This window comes from Lonchura striata, chromosome 3 (genome assembly GCF_050655825.1).
Source record: "Lonchura striata isolate lonStrDom1 chromosome 3, ASM5065582v1, whole genome shotgun sequence".
Lineage (NCBI taxonomy): Eukaryota > Metazoa > Chordata > Aves > Passeriformes > Estrildidae > Lonchura > Lonchura striata.
The window spans coordinates 56,108,935-56,130,410 of NC_140705.1; the positions used below are offsets into that span (position 1 = coordinate 56,108,935).

Consider the following 21,476-nt stretch of genomic DNA (forward strand, 5'->3'; position numbering starts at 1 on the left):
GATGAGCCGCGGGCCTTTGAGGAAAGGGCGAGTGTGCCGAAACCGCTGCAAAGCCATGATTTTTCAAGCAGCAGCGCAGCCTGGGAACTTTGCATGTTTCACCATTTTTCACGTCCTGACTCATTTCTGTATCAAAAAATGTGTTCTCTGGAGCTCATCGGACACCCACCGCCCCTCCCGCCGCCGCGGCGGCAGGCAGCATCCACGCCGGGCGGCAGCAAGGGGAACTATAGCAGAAATCCCCTGCGGGCAGGCAACCGCAGTCCAGCCCCGGGCCCCTCCGAGTTCCCTTATTGCCAGCGGGGGTTGCTTGCCCCCGAGGGCTGCAGCCGCTGCAGCCCGCACCACGCAGGGAGCGGAGCAGGTGCACCCGCCGAGGCCCACCCTCCCCCCGTCGGCGGGAGGCACCTGCGTGGGCCGGGGGTCGGTCGCGGGGTCTCGCCCGAGAGTTCTCGCCCCACGGCGAGCCTCACCTTCCCCACCCGCCGTGCACGGCGGAGAGGGGCTGCCCCCCGCCCCGACAGCTCCATCGGCGACAGCCGCAGGGCACGGGGGGGCCGCGGCCGCGCCGTCGAGGGCCCGCGGCGCGGGAGCGGCGGCGGCGCTGGCGCGGGTGGCTCCCGCCGCTGCCGCGCGGGATGGGCGGGGCGGGAGGGCCCCGCGGGGCGCGCGGCGCCGGTGCGCCCGCCCCGCGCCCCGCCGCAGCGGCACGGGCCCGCCAGGCGCCTGCGCACTGCAGGGGCGCCAGATTTGGCGGGAGGGGGAGTGTCCAAGGGCCCTTTGTTTGATGGCATCTCTGTTTACAGAGTTTACTCTTTAATCTCAACCTGTTTCCTCCTCCTCCTCCCGCGGCTCCTCGGCACTCCCGTGCGCGGCGGCGGAGCGCCCAGGCGCAGCCCGGCAGCAGGGCGCGGCGGCGGGCGCGGGCTCGGTCTCCCCCGTCCTCCTCCCCCAGCGGCCGGTGCGAGGATGTCCCGGAGACCCCGGCACAGGTAACCCGCTGTCTGCGGGCGGCGGACGGCCGGCTGCGCTCCGCGCCTGTCAGACGGGGCGCGGGACGGGAGAGAGGGAAAGCGGCAGCAGGCAACCGGCTCGCCCGGCGGACGGGCGGGCAGTCCCCCGTTCTCCGTGCACCTGGTCTACTCCGCCCCCGGAGCCGAGGCGCTCCCCTCCTCCGGAGGCGCCGGGAGAGCTGCAGCCCGGCGGGACGCGCCGCGGAGCCCCGGTGCCGGGGCGCTCGGGCCCCGCGCTGCACGCCTGCCGGGGGCCAGTGCTCGCCGCCCGCAGGAGCCAGCGCGGAGCCCGACGGAGCTGCGCGCTCCGCAGCCGCGAGGCGGGACAATGTCTGGCGGGCTCGGCGGCGGCAGGTAGCGCGTCCTTGTCCCATTCATTCATTCATTCCCGGCCGGCTGAGGCGACAGGTGGGCAGCGGGTGCGGGGACTCGGTTCGCTCCCTCGACTTTTTGTTTCCTTTATTCGTGCGGCCCTTTCGCCCTTGGAAGCGCGACTCTGGCCTGAGTGGCTTAGCTTTTTCCAGGTACACGCCACTTGGCACACGCAGGAGCGCGGCAGCGCGGGCGGGGGGCTGCGAGTCCGACGGAGCTCTCGGCCGCAGCTGTCACCCGTGGCCGCCAGCCTGCCGCGCACCCGGGCCAAGGCGATCCCTGCCACGCCGCGCAGGGGCCGGGGGCGGCGGTGTCCCGGGGGCGGCGGTGCCCCTGGGGCAGTGGTGCCCCGGAGACGGTGGACTGGACCGGACAGGGCGATAGCGCCGCGTGGCCGCGTCCGTGGCCCCGCTGCCGCGCGGGCGCACAGAGCGGAGTTGTTGTCTAATTAGCCAGGGACGGCGGGTCGGACACGTGGAGGCTTTTTTCTCTTTGCAGCCTGGCATCCTCCCCTCCTCCCCTCCCCTTTGGCTGGCTGTGACAGGGGAAGAGGTCGCAGCCCTGCCTGTCGCTTCCCGGGCGCCGGTCCTGTCCGGTGGGACTGGGGGCTTGGTGGGTTCTTTCTAAGGAAGAGGGGTTTGCGGTGCGGAAGGAGGCGGCGAGCCGCTGGGCGAGCGCCGGGCTGTACTTTCAGTGTCAGAGCGGGGCTGTCGCTTGAGCTGGCGGTGAATCACCCGGCCCGTTTCTCCCGAAAGAGAGGGACAGCTACCGCTGTCTCGTGGGCGCCTCCCGCAGGGACACGTCCGCCGCTCGGGACTGGGAGGCCGGGGCGGCACGGCGCGGTGTCCGCCTGATCCGGCGGGCGCGGCGCCGGCGGGCGCGGGCTCTGCCCCGCGGGGCTGGTGCCCGAATTCCTTCAATCACGGTAACAGCAGCGAGTCATTTCCTCTACACCTCCTTCTTTTTTTTTTTTTTTTTAACCTCTCCCTTTTTTTTTTTTTTCTGCTTTTTACCCCGTGTATTGTTGCACAAGCCGGTTGCCTCGGCGAACAGCGCGGCGCTGATGGGGGGCCGGGGGACTCCCGCTGTCCCGGCCGGGCGGAGCGCCGTGCCGTGCCGAGCCGCTTGGGGGGAGGCTTCAGGGCTGCAGCCGGAGGTGCAAAATAAAGTTTTAGAGCACCGCTGAAGGCCAAGTTGATTGAAAAAACAGCCGAGAGTCCCGGAATCCCCGGACACTTTTCTCCTGCTGGAGAGCGCAGGCAGTACAGTGGAGTTTGCTCAGTTCTGCGGTGCCAGCGAGGCCCCAGTCATTTAAATAACCCTGTTACAGAACTGGCCCCACACTGAAGTCCTTAAACGTGTTGGCCGCTGATGCTGTGCTGCTGCTGCTGCAGAGCGGGGTTTCCCTGCGGCGCCCGGCCCGCACCGCCGCGCAGGAAGCGCCGCGGATGGATGCGGTCCTGCCGGTTGCCTTCTACGGAAAACTCATTTTCAAACTGCTACTTGGAAACTGTGCCACAAAAACTTCCTTTGCCATATGGGCAGCGGCGCAGCTGTCTGTGTGTGTCACTGAGAAAAGTGAATCTGCTTTGAGCGGCGGCTGGGGACCGGAGCCGCGCTGGTGGCAGCTGGAGCGTGGGAGCTTTTGCTCAAGCACGGGAGGCTCCAGCTGCCAACGAGGGGTGCGTGTGAAGTGGGAGCTTCCATCGGGGCTTACTCCCAGAGGTTCCGGGGTCTGGGAAATAGGGAGCGAATCGTGGGGCTGCAGGACTGTGGCGCGATGGGCACGAGTTGAGGGTAGTGGCGATGGGCTGGTTGGGTGAGTCAGGGGCACCCGGCAGAGGCTGCAGGATGACCACACACATCACAGCAGGCTGTGGAAAACTTTTTACATGTAGCATGTAAGCATGTTCTTTCATTACACAGGCCAGAAAACTGTGTGGAAGATGTAGGGTGTGATTAGTCCAGTACTTTAAAGAATTATGTTCAGTAGCTTGCCTTTTGGAGGTGTTCACATCTTGACAGTCATGGTGCTTCACTGCAACTTAATTGAAAGTCATCTCCTGAAAACAGGTTAACAGCATAAACAGTGCCTGTTAACTTTATTACAAAATAACTTTATTTTAATGTCTTAGTCATACTTTTAACTACCATACCATACCATACCAACCATACCATACCATACCATACCATACCATACCATACCATACCATACCATCAGATATATCACAGTTTTTAATCTTAATGACACTGACTCCTTTCTAACACTCATGGCTAGCATCTTTTAGCTGAAGTATCAGAACTGCTGCTCATACCTTAAAAGTTAGAGGTAAAATACTGTCCACCAGAAAGGTACATCTTGTTGCAAAACACTCTCTTTTAGATTTAGTCAGCTAGGTAGAGCAAGTGCTGTTTGTGAAGAGTCATGGAGTCCTTTTTACCCATAGATAGCCTCTGGGGAAATCCCTTAGTCATGAATTAGGTGAGCAAAGTATTTCAAAAACAGTATGAGGGATTTAGAAATACAGTAGAGGTAATAAAGTTATAGAAATGGAGAATATAGAAGGGTTCATTCATTTGTTGGTTGCAGGATATTAAACTTGTCCTCAGTCCTTATCTGTCCAAACCCATAAATGGAGGGCATATTTTATATTAGAGCTTATTGCATGTTAATGCTGCCACTTACTGTCTTTGCTTATTGTAAAAGCTTGTGCCTTCTCATATAGGGCCCGTAAACATTTTCTCAGACAAGGTTATTGTTTAGCTTTTTGTTTTGCTACACGGTCAGTTTTATTTTGGAGCAGTAGAACAATCTGCTGTATTAAAGAACACAAAAGCACTAATGTTTTTCAGAATGTATGGCACGAGTTAAAGATCTTAAACATGTACTCACATACTGGACACAGCCTCTAGTTGTCTTTATTGTCCCAAACATTGTATTTTAATTTGAAACCTTCATTGGTTGAAAGTTTGCCAAATGTGTATGTAATTCACCACTGATCTAACATTAGGAGCAGGTCTAAACATGCACAGTAATACGAAGGTTGCCAGCCCTTTGCCGGTATCTGTGGATACCAAAAACAGCAGAACCAGTTCAGAATACTAGAACAACAGAATGCAGAACAAAATCTTGTTGTGCAAGTTTTAAAACTTTTATCTGTGTAACCTTTGTAAGGATTGTAGCGGGGGGCTTTTTGTGTTTTGTAATTAAGTAGCTCAAGTCCTCATGCTCCACTCTGTCTCACTGTGTTTCCTTTTGCAGTATATATAGTAGTGATGATGATGAAGAAGATGTTGAGGTGTATGATCACGACTATGATGGTCTGCTTCCTAAGACTGGAAAACGTCACCTAGGAAAAACCAGGTGGACTCGTGAAGAGGTAAATCCAAGTTCATTCTTCTCCTGCATGTATAAAGATAAGAGAGAGCATGGATCACATTCTTCTCCAAGTTACTTCATGTTCTTCACCATATTGCTAATCTGCAAACTTACTTCAGTGACAGTACCATATCTGAGGACAACATTTTTGACCCACTAGCTACATTCAGTGTTTTATTTAACTTTGAGCATAGTTCTTAACTTTTAAATAAAATATATAAACACAACCTTTTAATTTCCACCATGCTCTGTGTTAAAGTATGTGATGTGTGAAACTGTAATCCCTGTTGGAGAAGCAGATTCCAAATCACCTGTAGCAGTGCTTTGTTGTTGCTACTTGCCTCTTTCTGTTTGGAAACTGTTGCTATGTGAGAGCTAATGTGTGTTCAGTGTCCCACAGCAGCAAACCACTGTGGCAAAAACTGCTGCAGTCCTTCTGTACCACTGGAATTTTGCACTTTAATTGAACTGTTATGATTCCAAGTGGAAGCGAAGAAAAAGCTGGAGGAGAGAAATCCAGCAGTACCAAAACTGGGAATTCAAGATGTATTTTGCTTTTCAGGTCAGAATGTGCTTTAGTCGTGATACCCTTGTGCTCACTTTTTGGGAAAATTGTGGTATCAAACTCCTTTGCCAGGTGGCTCTCCTTTAGCCTTTTAACTGGTTTGAGTTTGTTGTGGAATACATTAATACAGTTCTTGAGTTATGTTTTGACTTTCTCTTCTCTAACAATGTGTATTGATGTAAAAACAGTGGCAGGTCACCCCTTGCAAGCTTTTTATTTATTTATTTTAAACCACAGCCTGCCCTTACAAAGGTGGACATGGTTGTGATGTGGCCAGGGAAGAAAGGATGGCCATGAAGTCCAATGGCCATTGATTGTCCTGTTGCATGAAGTGGGAGCATACTGGGAGGTGCTAACTGGGGAAGGAGAGGGTTACTCTTCTCCTCTTATCTCTTCGGGCATTTCTGGTTTGTTTTACTCTATCTTGATCTTTCCCAGTACATAAGATTGGTTTCTTTTGTCTTTAGGGGCTGTATTTCTGGCCTTAATATTAAAAAGATTGGGCCAAATTTTTTGCTATTTACAAGTATGCAAAATTCCCTCACACAATGCAGGAGCAAAAAGGAGCTGTTTGTTTTATTGTGCATTTATTGTAGGTGGATAGGCCATGAGCAAATCACTGGAACTCCCATTACTTGCAAGACATATAAAGCTTAAGGCTGTGATTTTCAGAGGTTCCCAGGTAGCTGAGTGCCTGAGTGTTACTGAATTTCAAGGTTTTTCTGATGCTTGGAATCTAAACACCCATTTCCTCCTGTAAATCCAGTCCAAGAATAACAGTTACATTGCTTTGATGAGTAAAAGGGGAATGTATATTGTGAGTCAGAGAACAGCATGGAAGAAGTCAGTCTTTCTCCTGCAACGCAGTAAAGAACCTACCAAAATCCAAAGGAGTAGAAAAATCTTATGTTTTAGGAATTAGCATGCAAAGTCTACAGACACCCTCCCTGATGCTCAGAAAGCAGAAGTAGATGCATAAGAAGCTACAAGAATGAATTTTAAAAGATATTTCTTTTGGATAATAAGAGATTGCAATATTAATTGTATCTGTGGGGGGATTTATGATTCAGGATGAGAAGTTGAAGAAGCTTGTGGAGCAGAATGGCACAGAAGACTGGAAAGTCATTGCCAATTTCCTTCCTGTAAGTGGATATTGGTTTCTGTTTCCAGGCTTAGTAGCAACTCTTTATCAAGGGGTTTCCTTGATAAAGGGGAAGGGGAGTGGTTGCTTTATAGTTACATTTTCAGGGGAGATATAAAACTTCCACAAATGGAGACTTAGAAATTCAGTTGGATTACTGTGAAAACCCTTATATTTATTTTTCCTTGTACTTCTCAGAAAAGGTTGGAAAAAATCAAGCAAGCAAAAATGGGGGATGGTGAGGACTTGCACAGTAGGTGGTCAATAAGACAATGAAACAAAATGTCTCAGCACAGCAAAAAAAAAAAACCAACACTTTGGTGAATTCTAAGTATGATTTTGAAGAAAATAGCTTTGTGTTTGGCTGTTGCTGAAATACTGCATGTGAAAGCATGCCAGATATTGTGCAGGTGGGGAAGATAAAATTTGTGTAGTTTTGGTGATGGAGTCCTCAATGCAGAAGTGATGGAAACCTTATCTGTTCCGTGAGAAAATTGCTAGCTGACCACCTTCTTCTCAGACTTACTGTATCACTTTGTGTTGTTTAGTAGTCTCAGCTGGTGGTGAAATACATTAAAACAAGTGTATGTAAATAAGAGCATTCTCACTCTACTTTGCTCTTTTCTAAAGAGTTGTCCACTTTGTGTATTTCACATTTCACTAGAATCGGACAGATGTTCAGTGCCAGCACCGATGGCAGAAGGTACTAAACCCAGAACTTATTAAAGGTCCATGGACTAAAGAGGAGGATCAAAGGGTAGGTAATCAGTTTTTCTTTCTGTTTGATTAATACCTTACAAGCAGATTTCAAGTGCTGCGGCAAAACTCCTGGAAACTTTGGTGGTCTCAACATTATTATGGCCAGAGGCAGATTGTATTTGTGTAGTACTTTCAAAGTTTGCTATGCAAATAAATTACTGTTGCTTTACAGCACTGTAATGTGGAATTGCAGCCTAGAAATGCCTTAACTATTACCAGATTTTTCCTTTTGGGTAAAAATATGAATGGGAAGTGGGGAACTTTAATTGCTGTAAGTTTTACTTTGGCAGTTTTGAGAAATGTTGTTGAAAATACTGCTTCACCACAGAAAATAATTTCATTGATTCATCATGCATCATTAAATACAGACAGTTTTTATGTCCTTCTTTGAAGGTAATAGAGCTCGTGCAGAAATACGGTCCAAAGCGCTGGTCTGTCATTGCTAAGCATTTGAAGGGAAGGATTGGAAAACAGTGCAGGGAGAGATGGCACAACCATTTGAATCCAGAAGTGAAGAAAACCTCCTGGACAGAAGAGGAAGATAGAATTATTTACCAGGCACACAAGAGACTGGGAAACAGATGGGCAGAGATTGCAAAGTTGCTGCCTGGACGGTAATGACATATGCTTTTAGCTCCTAAAAAAGGAAAAAGCTGCAGGTCTGAGTAGTCTGTTTTGGTTGCCTCAGGCTGCAATGTATAAATGGAAAAAAATTTTGGAATCAAAACCTGGGAAGCCAGTGACACCAGTGTGTGTTTTTCTCAGTGGGGAACTTCTCTGTTTGGTCAGTACACACAGCAGTGTGTTATTTTTACAGGCTTTTAATGTTTGCCATGGGTTAAAAAGCCAATAGCTGGAGCAAGACCATAACAGTTTCCCAAATGTCTATGCAGTCTTATTTGTGTCTGTGATGACTATCAAAATTTAAATCAATTTAACAGGGAAGGATCAGGCTCTGCAAGTGGAGCATAATTTACACTCAGCTAAGGGTATGCCTTCAACATGAAGTCCAGTCTGTTTATTCAAAATTATTTAAGAGAAGACTTATTCAACTTCTTTATTTGCTCTTGAACCATCCAGATGATTTTGACCTGTTAAAAAAACATGTGTAAAAGAGGACAAACTTTCTTGTCAAACTCTGGTCTAGGAAATACTTGTCTCACTGAAACCTTTTGTACAGCTTGTATATAAACTCAAAGATTCAGTGTCTTACTGGCTTGATTAAAAGTGACTCAAAATGTGGGCAAGCAAATAATGTAAGCAAGGGAGAGGTTTCCCTTCCTACTTTTCTTCCTGCTACTTGATAGACCTAAATATAAGGCCTAAGATCATGATAGCCCTTAAAACAGTCATTCCCTGGGCTGCTTTTACCTTCTAGAAGATAACAAAGAAGGAATTAGCCCTTGGAAATATTTTCGTGGCTTCCACACATCAGATACTACTTTGAATGATAACATGCAGTGGTGATGTTTTTCAAATAGCAGAGCTGTTTTAAAGCATACTCTTTAAAATCTCACAGAGTTGGTAAGTTTGCTTTTCCTGACTCATATGTGAGGATTTGAATCTCAGTTTTTCTGCATCTAAGAAAAATCCCAACAGTTTTGTTTACTGATTTTGTGTGTGCAGCATGTTGTTGTTGCTGTCAAGGTGACCAGCTGGAAAATTGCTTGGAAGTTAGTCTATTCACAACTGTTCTCCACAATCTTTCTTTCCAGCAATGAGACACAATAAGACTGCACTGAATTATTAAGATAAAGGAAGATGATGTTGGCATTCCTTTAGGATAACCTCAAAGGGATATTAGCCTTTGTTTTCTCCTCACTTCATGGGAATGAGGTGAAGATGAAATTAGTAATTTCTTACAATTTGAGGATGCAAGTCATGAGAGATTGCTTTAAAAAGTATGTAACCACCTGTAGCCCACTTTTCTTTTTCTCTAACTTTTATACTGAGCATCTTTCCTGAGACTAGCATTCTTGGAAATAGCATCTGTAGTGATGGGGGTAGAAGGAAGGTCAGAAAATTGCTCAGGATTTAAACAGAAATGTCAACAGGAGTTCCCTGCCCATTGACCTGTCTGAATTGGAAATGCTCATATTTGAACATCTGTATTTCTGTTGCAGAACTGATAATGCTATCAAGAACCACTGGAACTCCACCATGCGCCGGAAGGTTGAGCAGGAGGGCTACCTGCAGGAGTCCTCCAAAGCCTGCCATTCCTCAGCAGCTGCTGGATTTCAGAAGAACAACCACTTGATGGCCTTTGCTCACAACCCATCGCCACCCGCCCAGCTGCCGGTGGCCAGCCAGCCCCCGCTGAGCAGTGACTACCCCTACTACCACATCCCTGAGCCTCAGAACGTGAGTGCCTGAAAATGTCAGTGTAGGGGGGATGTTTGTTTTGCCTCATTGAACAGATGGGTCCAGTTTAGCTATGCCTGGTTTCAGCACGAAGGATCTTCTTCGTCTTGGTGGACTTGGATGTGTTTGATGTCAGATGAGGATTTCTTTGACTTGTACTTTGTTCAGTGGTGAAAATAAATACATTTCAAACTGGTGGGATTCAGGTGGTGGAACCAGGTACAGTGGTTTAATGTCTTGGGAGCAGTTAACATATACCTTAGAGTTGTGAATATTAAATTTCTTGAATATAACTTGAATCTCGTTAATTCTGTGTTCCATATCAAAATCTCCCACATTCTCTTTAGTAGTATTCTGTTTGTGGGTTGCCTGTCAGAACCAAGTGAACAAGTATTGTTTTTAATCAGATTTCTTTTCCATTAATGATTAATAATGAAATAGGCTCCTGCTTCAGACAGTTGCATTGTAGAGTTTTACATGGTAATAAATTGTGTCTTTTGCTATTTCACTTCAATTTAGAAAATCTTTACAAATGTGTCTGTAAATGATGCATCTTTTCTAGTTCAGAAAGGGTATATATTTCATATATTAATTTTTCTCTCTAATACTTCCTGTCATATTCCCAAAAACCTGGTTATTTTTCTTGTAAACATTATTATTTTTTTTTGCTATTTCATCTCCACAGACTAGAAATATTAAGTACCTAACATCAAAGTATGTTTAATACAAATTAACAATTGCAAGCAGATAAAATGATGGAAATAATCGAGTTTTGCTTTTTGACCTAGGTTCCTGGTCAGATCCCGTATCCAGTAGCACTGCATGTAAATATTGTCAATGTACCTCAGCCAGCTGCTGCAGCTATCCAGGTAGATAACTTGAACCTTATTTCAAGAGTCAATTTCTTAAATATTTGATAAACTAAAATGCAGACATTGTACATTAAGGGAACATTTTAATGTATTAAGTGTGATGAAAAGAGAAAATGGGGAAGGTCGGGTGTGGTGTTGAATTTTAGTTAAATGGTATGCTCTGTCAGGGAATTCTAACATGGCTAATAATTGCTCCTTCTGAAGCGGATTTTAAATGCAGTAGTTGACATCTGGTGTGATGGCCTTCACTTTCTCCATTTCAAATGTCTGTACTGAAATTCAGCAGAGACTTTGGTAGTGAAAAACACAATTGACATTTGTTTCATCTTGGAATCTAATTTGGCTGTTATAACCACAGGTCGGCAAACCATGAGCATTTTAGTTGCTACATCCTATCAGACCTTTATCTTTTCTTTTCCCTTAACTCTTAATTTCAGAGACACTATAATGATGAAGACCCTGAGAAAGAAAAGCGAATAAAGGAATTAGAGTTGCTACTAATGTCGACTGAGAATGAACTGAAAGGGCAGCAGGCATTACCAGTAAGATTGTCACTGTGTGCTTGGATGGAGGGATAGCAGCCTTACCCCAGTGCTTGTCTTTTTAACTTTTTACTCCCCTTCTGCCTTCAGTACTAATCAAGGCTCTATATTTCCGTTTTTAAAGGATGAAACATAGCACATATGTAATTTGTATCTGCTTCGTAAATTCTTTTATGGAAAATAAAATCAAAAAAATTTGCATGTATATTACGTTGTAAAGTGGGAGCAGAATTGGGCTCCATAACTTGATGTAATATTGGAAACATGATGATTGTACAAAAGTTGAAAATCCTACAGACCTTTAAGCAATAACAGGATCTGTGTTTCTGAAAGTGTGCAATGCTTCATGTGATGAAAATGTAGTGCCTGTGCATTAGATTTTTCTTCTCTGTTGTATTCTTTCCTTCAGCTGTGTTTTATACACTTTGTAAGCTTCAGACTTGGTGCATGTTTGAGAATTTGATTTACTCCTCTGAATAATGTTAGATTCTTCATAACTGCATGTGTGGAGCAAGTGCTGGCTATTACTGAATTCTCATTGTATATGCCATTGGATGTTAATGTGTGAAAACCCTTGTGTAACTACTTAACACTGTCACCAAAGCCAAGAATCCGAAAATCATTTTTGAAGATAGGTGATAGCCAGCAGATTCTTTTTTTCTTTTTTTTTTTTTTGGGTAATATTTAAAAGAATAGTAAAAGAATTGCATGCATGATACGTTAGTTTGGCCACTTTTTAACTTTAGTTAATGTTTTGCAATTTCTTCTGTTGCATGATCACACTGGAAAGAAACTTCTGTTAATTTGTTCTTCTGCTTTCCTAACCACGTTGATTTGACAGCCCCTTCATTGCATTGGTGTAAGCTGTAGCATTAGACAGGGATAGCAGAAGAAAAGGAGATAACCAGACAAAAGCAACTCTAACTCTAAAACCTTTTAGCCTTCTACAGTGCTGAGCGCTCAGTAGGGAAATCCTGACGCCTCTTGCTTCTTACAGAAAAGGACTTGCAGACACTTTTTGAGCACTTGGAATAACGAAGTATGAATTGATTATGTGCTAGTAATGATATATGCCTATAATCCTGGAAGTAAATTATGAGGTAATTTTGGGATAACAAATACAATGCCAGTATTACTTAAAACAAGATCTTGCACTGATGAAAGGAAACATCTTGACAATTGTTTCATAGGCATAAGCTTTTAGATGATGATGCAACTACTTTTATCTTTCTTCCAGTGGCATCTGACACCTTGTGCAATTTCATTGCTAAGTTCCTTCTGCCTTTCCCCCCTCCCTTTTCTTCTTTTTTTTTTCTTCTTCTTCCTTTAGACACAGAACCACACATCAAACTACCCCGGCTGGCACAGCACCACAATTGCTGACAGTACCAGGACCAGTGGTGACAGTGCACCTGTTTCCTGTTTGGGGGAGCATCACCACTGTACTCCATCTCCACCAGTGGATCACGGTTGCTTACCTGAGGAAAGTGCATCCCCTGCACGGTGCATGATTGTTCACCAGAGCAACATCCTGGATAATGTTAAGAATCTCTTAGAATTTGCTGAAACACTCCAGTTAATAGACTCCGTAAGTAGACTCTCTGCCTCAGGTGGCTTTGTGCATGGTCAAGGAGTAAGGGGTGAGGAGCTGGGATTGTCCTAAATGTGGTCGTTGATTTTTTTTTCCCCCCCGAGTAACTTCAAGTTGTTCTAGGATCTGAAACTTACTTTCTGACATGACAAAACGCAGCTGCTTGCAAACAAAGCCCTCAAGCATGGATGCATATGCTTTTTATGGGTGTCTCCCTTTCCTGCTACATCTTGGAATGGGAGTGTGAGTTTCAGCAAGTGCACAGTAGGAGCTTGAGACAATCTCTCAATTTTAAGTCTCTTTATAATACAATCAGAGATACCATGAAAAATTTTAAACAGTGCTTTGGATATTTATTGATATTTGAAGTGGTACATGCCATAGGTTTGGGTGTGGCTGCTCATGTATCTGCATCATTTTTTAGAATTTTTAGTTGTAGCCTCTATAGCTGCTTTTCAAAATTTAAGGGACTTTCCCTGACTTATGTGAAGGATTGTAAACACACATCTAAATGTCAAGTATATGACTGACATTGACAAGGACCTCTTGTCATTGCAGTCTCTGGGATGCTACATGTAAAGAAGTAGTACATTGAATTACATTTTTTGGTGACAACCTCCTTCAGAAGCAGAGATGTCTGCTTCGTTTGGTATCATTTCCCTTTCAGCACATCCAGAGCAGCATTGCATGTTAGGAGGAGCCGGTCTTGGTCTACAGCACACATTTTTTTTGTAACAAAAGGCACCATCATCATACCAAGCAGAAAACACTGGGCAGGCAAATAATAAGGACATAATTTGACTCATTCGTTAGGGATTCAGTTGCCAGCAACACTATTAGGATGTCAGACAGTTTGATAAGATCAAGGTATGTATTGAAAACACAAATTGTGTTCACAGTGTTGCTGCTCCTATGAACAGGGTCAGGCTAAACTGAACTGGGAAAGTCTTTGTTGTTGTTGTTGGTTACAGACATATCCTAGCGCTGTATTTTCATGAGGTGGCACTATACACTGTCTTATAGCTCCGTGCCTCCCACGTTGTTTCAGGATCCTTCATCATGGGGTGATCTCAGCAGTTTTGAATTCTTTGAAGACACAGACACTCCGGCTAGCAGAGCTCCCTCAGGCAAAGTCGCTCAGCTTCAGCAAAGAGGGGGCAGTGCTTGTAGACCTCAAGGACAGCCCACCACAAATTTGAGCAAAGTCATGTTGAGTCAGGGCTCTCTTGGCTCACCAAAGACCTTATCTGCCTCACAGGGCAGTGCGGCTCCGTGGGTCCTTCTTCGCAAAAGGAGAGGGCACTGCAGCCCCTCAGCCAGTGGCCACGGTAGCACCTTGGTCCTAGCTGACGTCAGCAGCTCAACTCCTCCTAAGTGCTCCCCTGTCAAAAGCCTGCCCTTCTCTCCCTCGCAGGTAGATCAAGACTTCTGCACAGATGTTACTAATTCTCAAAAGTCACCCCACTCTTAACAATTTAGAAACTAATCCTTTGGAACAAATGACTAATTACCGTTGTGCTTGTTGATTTCATTCCGTGTTTGAATCTTCTCACTGCTCCTAGTCTTCACTGCTGAGTTTAGTTAATCAGCACGCTAACTGTTGATTCTTGTCTTTTAAATTCATCTGTGGGGCTTGTTTTTTTGTGTTTTGGGGTTTTGCCTTTTTGGCTCTTTTTTGTTAGGGGAGTGTGACTCCTTGCTTTACTGTTGCTGCTAACTCCAACTACTAGAGTTCAACATTTCTGATCATCTGTGATACTTTCCATCTCTGTCCACTTACAGTATGATTCATTGACCTAGAAAACCCCAAACTGCATTTAAATAGCATTCAGGTTGTGAGACAAACTGACAACAACCAGAAAATTCAAATCACACTTGCCATCCTCTGCCCAGGCCATGAGAGTTGGAGTGGAATAGGAATGAGGAGGAAAATGGCCTGTTAAAATGGCCTGGCGTGCAGTTTGAAATTCCTGATGATGGTTGCTTTGTTTCACAGCTGTAGCACTATTTAAAAGTGTTTTGGATTTTTTGTTTGTTTGTGTTAGTTTCCTTTAGTCTTTGATGTCAAAGAAATACTATTTCATGAAGGATAGTAAAAGATTTCATGTAATGATTTCCCACTGTATTTCCCATTACTTATCAGCTATTTTAATCATATGTCATTTTTCCAGTGAAAGCCAGATTTTCTTACATGCCACATTTTTATAACGTGACAGAATCTAGAAGAACATTGAATTGTTGTCAGAATATAGGATACCACTATGCTCACAGGTTTGTAGACTAGAAATAGAAACAATATTTTAGATTACTAGGTAGAGCATATGCAAGAGCAATCTTCTCCAAACAAATAATGCTGCCTCTTTTTCAGTCAGCCGTTTCCATTCCAAAGTATTCCACGCTCCCATCACAGGTGGCAGCTTTCATTTTATACTCTGAAAATGAAGAACTTTTTTTTGAGATAGGTGAAAGGAAATTTATTTTCCTGTCATCAACACTTTCACTGCCCTAATAGCCCCTAGATGCCCCATATAAATATTTGTGGAATTTAATCCTGTTTCCTGTGGGTTTGTTTTTGAAACATCCCTTGCTCATTTTCACCCAGTTTCTTGGGCACACTGCTCTTAATTAAAATTTATTTGGAGAAAATCCAAATCAGACTGTGAAAGTGATGGAAAGTTTTTCTCATTGGAACAGAGTGCCATTTCCTTTAGAATTTCCCTTTCTAGCTTCCTGAGCCAAACCATTTTTTTCACAATGTAGTCAGGTACCCCACATACCCCTACTCACATCATAGGATCAGGAGAGTGACTCATGTCAATCAGAAGAAAATAAATTATTTTTCCTTTGTTGAATAAAGTCAGCTTAAGAGGTCTGCCATGTAATCTGGACGTTCCTGTTAATTTTTTCTTTCCACATGTGCAGTTCTTAAACACCTCATCCAATCACGAAAACTTGAACCTGGACAACCCTGCACTTACCTCCACGCCGGTGTGTGGCCATAAGATGGCAGTTTCCACCCCGTTCCACAGGGACCAGACTTTCAAAGCTCAGAAGGAAAACCACGTGTAAGTCTGTTGTCTTGTCGAACTCACGAGGGTCCATGTCTTCACATTTGCATGCAACCAAAGTGCTGGGTCAGCATGTGCTTTAGGCTGCAAGGGGGTGGGTTTCGATTCACCTTTACTGAGAGGGTGGTGAGGCACTGGAGCAGGTTGGCCAGAGATGTTGTGAATGGCCTATCCCTGGATGAAGCCCTGGGCAACTTGATCTCGTGGAACGTGCGCCTGCCTGTGACTGGGTGTTTGGAACTAGATGATCTTCAAGAATTGTTCCAACCTAAACCATTCTATGATTTTGTGCTTCCTGCAGAGCTGTTCGTTCACACATTCAGATTTTTCTTAGTTGGGAGTAAAACTTGCACTTTATGACTATTGATGGGTTATCATACCATGCATATAGGTTCACCAGTTTTTAAAATAAAGCCATTACACCTTATCACAGTCAAATGGATGTTCTGCTGTAAAAGCAAAATGAATTATAGGATGGCAGGGAAATATTTTCCAAAGTCTTACAATAATGCCGTCTCTATGCATGCATTTCTGTAAAGAGCTAGTATTTCCAAGCATCTTCCTTTAAAGTTCCTCTCCTTCTTTTTAAAGTTTCAGGACTCCAGCAATCAAGAGGTCGATATTAGAAAGCTCTCCAAGAACACCCACTCCATTCAAAAACGCACTTGCAGCTCAGGAAATCAAATACGGTCCTTTGAAGATGCTGGTAAGAAGGAAACAATGATAAAAGTTGCTTTGATATTAGTGCAGAGGGATGTTCTGGGACTTGGATATAACGTTTCTTTCTTTCAGCCTCAAACTCCAACTCATCTGGTAGAAGATCTGCAGGATGTTATCAAGCAGGAGTCGGAGGAATCTGCAATAGTGGCTGGGCTACATGAAAGTGGACCCCCTTTGCTGAAGAAAATCAAACAAGAGGTAAATCTCAAACTTACCTGAGGCAATTTAATTCAGAACTCTTTGCTGAGAAACTTATAGCAATGCCTTTTCTATTAAATAGCTGTGTCTGTTTTTCTTTCATGTAAGCCCCAAGATCTTAGTGTCGGTTCCATATAGTACACTAAGCATGTCTAATTCATCTCCCATTGATTTCCATAGAAGTCTTTCTGCTGTTTTCAGCAGGGGTTTGCTTGGGCCGTTCTAATGCAGTTTTCATTTGAAACTTAAAAAGAAAAGAAAAATTAGACATGAATTTGGATTGAATCTTTCAAATATTGGTGAAAAGTATAGAAAAACCCCATGGGGACCAAGCTCCATGGAGTGACTTAGAAACCTGAACATTTGAGGACATTGCATTATATTACTTTGTCACTAAAGTTCTAAAAATACATTTATTCTCAATCCTTTCTAGGAGATTAAACTCCTGAATACTGACAGAACACTGAGTGCAAGTATTCAAAGTTTTATTAGATGGAGGTTTTTGGAGAACCTTGAACTTTTTTCTTCTGCAAAGAGCAAGGCTGCTGTAAAAGATCTTACTGTAAACATGCATTATGCACCTCTGTGAAGAATATTTGTTCATTTTGTTAAGCAACTGACAGAAATCTCATGGTTAGTTATGTGGTGGTTGAATCGTGCCTTTTCTCCTTTCAGGTGGAGTCCCCAACAGATAAAGCTGGAAATTTTTTTTGCTCAAATCACTGGGAAGGAGAAAACCTGAACACTCAGCTCTTTACACCTGGCTCTACTATGGAAGATGTGCCAGTAAGTATAAGTTTTCATGCCATCAAAGGAATTCTTTGTTTGACATTTACATTCTTTGTTTTACATCTGTTCAATTCTTAAATGCAAGAGAAAGAGAATATTTTTTCTGTTTTTCTTCACTAGTAGGCTTTATTCCTTATTTCTGTCATTTTCATCTACTAAGCATAAAAAGCAAAATGCTACTCTTAATTATCACTCTGATACCTATAGAAGGTTTCAGAAGTTGCAGTCATTTTGCAGCCCACAGACTTTGAAGAACCTGCACTTGGAGGATGCCTGCACCTGTGTGTAGAAATTACTAGATCATGGAGTTAAAAAGTGGTGAAAGAGAGAGAAACTCTTGTGGTTTTTGCAAAGGGACCTTGCACGAGCACAGTTCCCTCTGCATTGCCAGGACTCATGGACTATTCAATTACTGTTACTCTTGAATTTGGGATTTTCACTGGAAAACCTTTGCACAGGACAATGCTCCTGCAAAGCCAAGTCCCAGGGACACCAGGCTGAGGTCTGCTCCTCATCTGTGGCTGTGCCCAGTGTAGCAACTTCTGCACTCAGCCTGCATTTACTTACATGCATTCTAATTCAGGTTGTTCTCAAGAGTTGCTGAAAACCTTTTTCTTTTTTCTTTTCCTGTTCAGAATCTTCTTACCAGTTCCATTTTAAAGATGCCTGTGTCTGAAGATGATGATAGTTTTCACAAAACAGTTGCAGTACCTAGAAACAGGCCACTAGCTAGTCCTCTACAGGTAATTATTCTTTGATAAAAGTATCCTCTGTATATAAAAATACATATATGCATTATATGCATGCATATATATATATATATATATATATATATAAATATTTATATATATTGCTTTCTCACAGAGCAATTTTAAGTTTTGAGTGTGGAAGAATGAAATGTTCAGATGTGGCTGAGGATCTCACTTTGCCTGTGGAGCATGAGGGCACAGTGGCTGCAGCAGAACCAGGAAGCTAAACAGGGCAGTGCCCTGTCTGTGGGGTGTTGTAACTCAGCTGGGTGCAGTGTGGAATTGGTAGGACTAAGAATTAATGTGGACCAGAGGGTTTTTTCTATAGACTTCTTGTAGGTGGCACTGCTTTTGGAGATTTGAGTGGTGTGGTGGTGGCCAGAACTTGTAACTGGCCTTGGGGTGAAAAGAGAGACTCTAGCACTGCCTGGCTGGCACAGGTGTGGCCAGTATTGCCCATTCAGCCCAGCACCAGGATGGCTTTTTCCAGTGAAGGCTAAATGTGTAATTTTGTAATGTAAGTCAGATGTGAGGCTGGGGTTTATGTGTCTGTGCTTTTGCCAAGGATTAACAAACACAGACATTTGCTGCACTTTAAAACAGAGCTGTTGCACAGGGGCTGATCCAAAGCCCACCAAAGTCATTAGAAGCCAGTTTGGCAGCTCTTGTGTACTGCAGGTAAAACTCATGGTAAGTCATTCAGAAAACAAAACATAATTTCTGTATTTCCAAGGAAGATGACTAAGTGATTTTGTAGCCCTTCTCCACATGGGAGAAATAAAGGAAAGTGTCTCATTCCCCAGGGTGAGTCACTGTCAGGAAGGAAATTGCAACTCCATAGTTCCCGACTTTCAGGCAGTCCACATGGCTAATCCTTTCTTTCCTCCCTCTTTCTAGAATTTACATTAGGGATTATTTACAGTAGAAAGGAATAAATACAGGCTGGTTTTGATTAGGCATTTCTAGCCAGGCATTAAAAAAGGAGATAGTAAAACTTTACACACATCCCCATTTGGCACAGTTTGCCATGGAGTAGGCTTGTATTTTGTCCTGCAGAATCATTTGATGAAAAACATCTTTGGAGAGCAGGGCTAGGACTCCCCTTGGCATGGGGGCATCTGTAGGGGCCAAAGACTCACTCAGTGTTTATCTGCTCCTCCCTCATGAACTGTGTTTCTTGGCTGGACTGTGGTAGACAGCCAGGAGAAGGGTTTGCAGATTTGCCCCTGATTTAGTGCTGAATTCAGACCCACCTCATGGCAAAGGAGCTTGGGTCTCCAGCTTTGCAGGGGGTTGCTGGAGCTGCCAGTGGGTGTGTGGGAGGAGGCTGCTGGTCCCCACGAGCCCTACTGCATCCCAACACCTGCCTGTCAACCATGACCCCAGCCAAACTCTGGGCTCCTTCACAGATTTAGAGCAAGATTTTCAGGTAGCTAAGCATGGGCTGTGTGTTGTCCTATTAGTGGTAGTTTCCTGCACTCTGGCTGTAATAAAAAAGAAGGATCTGAGAGGTCTGTAAAATAGGATCTTTTGATCTTTGGTGTACCGGTGTTATGTTTCCTGCTATCTAAAAATATTTTCTTTACAAGCTGCTATAAACGAAAGGGCTTGTTTAACCTTCTGTCCTCACTCATGCTGATTTTGTTCAGGAAGTTTACATGAGTCAATTTGTGGATCATTCTGGATTCAATTGTTCAGTTCTTGCTTAGGAAAACCATGTTAAAAGTCAGGTGTGTTCATTGTTTGGATAAAGAGGACCTTCTCTTAAGTAGGAACTGAGTTAAAAAGGACTTCCCAACTCCTCTCAGTGTTTAAAGTGTGTTGAACTGAAAGAAAAAGTAGTTGTGAAAAGCCCCAAAATGAATAGTTAGTAGGCAGCTTCTTGGTTTACTAGTATGAAGGTAAAATTGTTCTCTCTGCTGGTGGAAAAAGTAGTTGTGAAAAAGAAAAAGTAGTTGTGAAAAGCCCCAAAATGAATAGTTAGTAGGCAGCTTCTTGGTTTACTAGTATGAAGGTAAAATTGTTCTCTCTGCTGGTGGAACACTGAGGTTTTCAGCTGAAATGTAATCTTAAATGAAGAATGATGCTTGAGGTTTCTGTGATGGTGGCACAGACAGCTTTTTCAGAATGAAATACAGACTTTTTATAACAATGCAGTATTGTCTGCCAATGGCTGCACTCCCTGGTTTGGATTTGGTATCATGGTTAAAACTAATGGTAAAGCTGCTTGGCTTCATGTCAGAGGGGAGGAGTGTGGCCCTGTGCAGCTCAGAAAGGATGTATAGTCTGGCTCTGTTTCACACCAGAAACTGCTGCTGCTCTGTCCCTAATGCTTCCCCTCCTCCACCTCAGTGTAAATGGCCTCCTATGACCTGGGCATAGCTTGTCTAAAGGGTGCAAAGCCATGGAAAACATTAGCCTTTGTTCTTGTCATTGTTTTTACTGTTTGCTTTTTGCACATGACCAGATTTTAGCACGTTACTGTCCTATGCTTTCTGCCCTTCCTGGTTTAGAGTTTGGTGTCTCACCCTCATACATGAACACATGCATGGACACAAACAAGTAACTGGACTAAATCCACTGATCCCATGAAAGCAGACAATAAGAATGAGGGAACTCATGTGGGTGAAATTTAATTGTGTCTGTGTATGTTGACATTGCTGCAGTTAATATTTTGGGCCTGATCCAAATGTTCTTACTTAGGCAAATTCTCATTGACTTCAGTCCAAGAAAGAATTACAGCAATCTCTGTGCCTTGGGATCTGTGCATGGAAAGGGAAGAGAGAAACAAAGGCAGCAATAAACTTAGGGGTTTTAATATGCTTGGTTCCTAAAATTCCATTTTCTTTTAAATTTGAACTTAGAAAAGAGGGAGGCAGTATATTTACCAGCCCACAGGTTTCCATTGCTTTAATAATTTGCACTACATTTACACAAAGATATTTAGATAGGGATAAACTGATCAAAATCCTTGATTACTTATTGTCTTGCTGTTAAGTTCCAAAGAAGGCAAGAGTAGCAAATGTTCAAACCCATCTCTAATGATATTTTTTTACTGCATTTTGGATACCCAACTGATCACATGCCACTTAGTAAATAGCAGCTGATGACCATGTCAGATAGCACAATATGATTCATCATCACTTAGCAGGAACAGCATGTTGCATCATTTGGCATGTGAAGTTAGGTAGCTCCATGTAACACCACTGGAGTTTGGTGCTGTCCATGTTGTACAGAGCAAAGTGAGAAAAGAGCCACAGACCCAGGAAGAGTTTGGGCTTTATCCTCGTTCAATCCCCTGTTAAGTCTCCCTAAGACATAGGATGTAAAGGCAGTTTTGTCTAAGATCTTTCCGGC

At 44.1% G+C, this 21,476-nt stretch overlaps 1 protein-coding gene across 7 annotated transcripts in view; it reads left to right on the top strand.

The window, feature by feature from the left end:
• The first annotated feature begins 734 nt into the window (after positions 1-734).
• Positions 735-21,476, top strand: part of MYB (MYB proto-oncogene, transcription factor) — a 28,337-nt gene continuing 7,595 nt past the window's right edge. Inside the window, exons 1-15 of one of the 7 annotated variants that reach the window (XM_021540548.3) lie at positions 735-992; positions 4,648-4,765; positions 6,400-6,471; positions 7,135-7,227; positions 7,623-7,843; positions 9,353-9,590; positions 10,379-10,459; positions 10,900-11,004; positions 12,335-12,592; positions 13,644-14,009; positions 15,518-15,660; positions 16,255-16,369; positions 16,456-16,581; positions 17,257-17,367; positions 18,006-18,113. In XM_021540548.3, the coding sequence (XP_021396223.2) occupies positions 970-992; positions 4,648-4,765; positions 6,400-6,471; positions 7,135-7,227; positions 7,623-7,843; positions 9,353-9,590; positions 10,379-10,459; positions 10,900-11,004; positions 12,335-12,592; positions 13,644-14,009; positions 15,518-15,660; positions 16,255-16,369; positions 16,456-16,581; positions 17,257-17,367; positions 18,006-18,113 (2,178 nt within the window). In that variant the 5' untranslated portion in view covers positions 735-969. Of the gene's footprint in view, positions 993-1,266; positions 1,368-4,647; positions 4,766-6,399; positions 6,472-7,134; positions 7,228-7,622; positions 7,844-9,352; positions 9,591-10,378; positions 10,460-10,899; positions 11,005-12,334; positions 12,593-13,643; positions 14,010-15,517; positions 15,661-16,254; positions 16,370-16,455; positions 16,582-17,256; positions 17,368-18,005; positions 18,114-21,476 lie in introns of those variants that run through there. The other 6 variants (XM_085575233.1, XM_085575231.1, XM_085575232.1 and 3 more) reach the window with 6 other exon arrangements.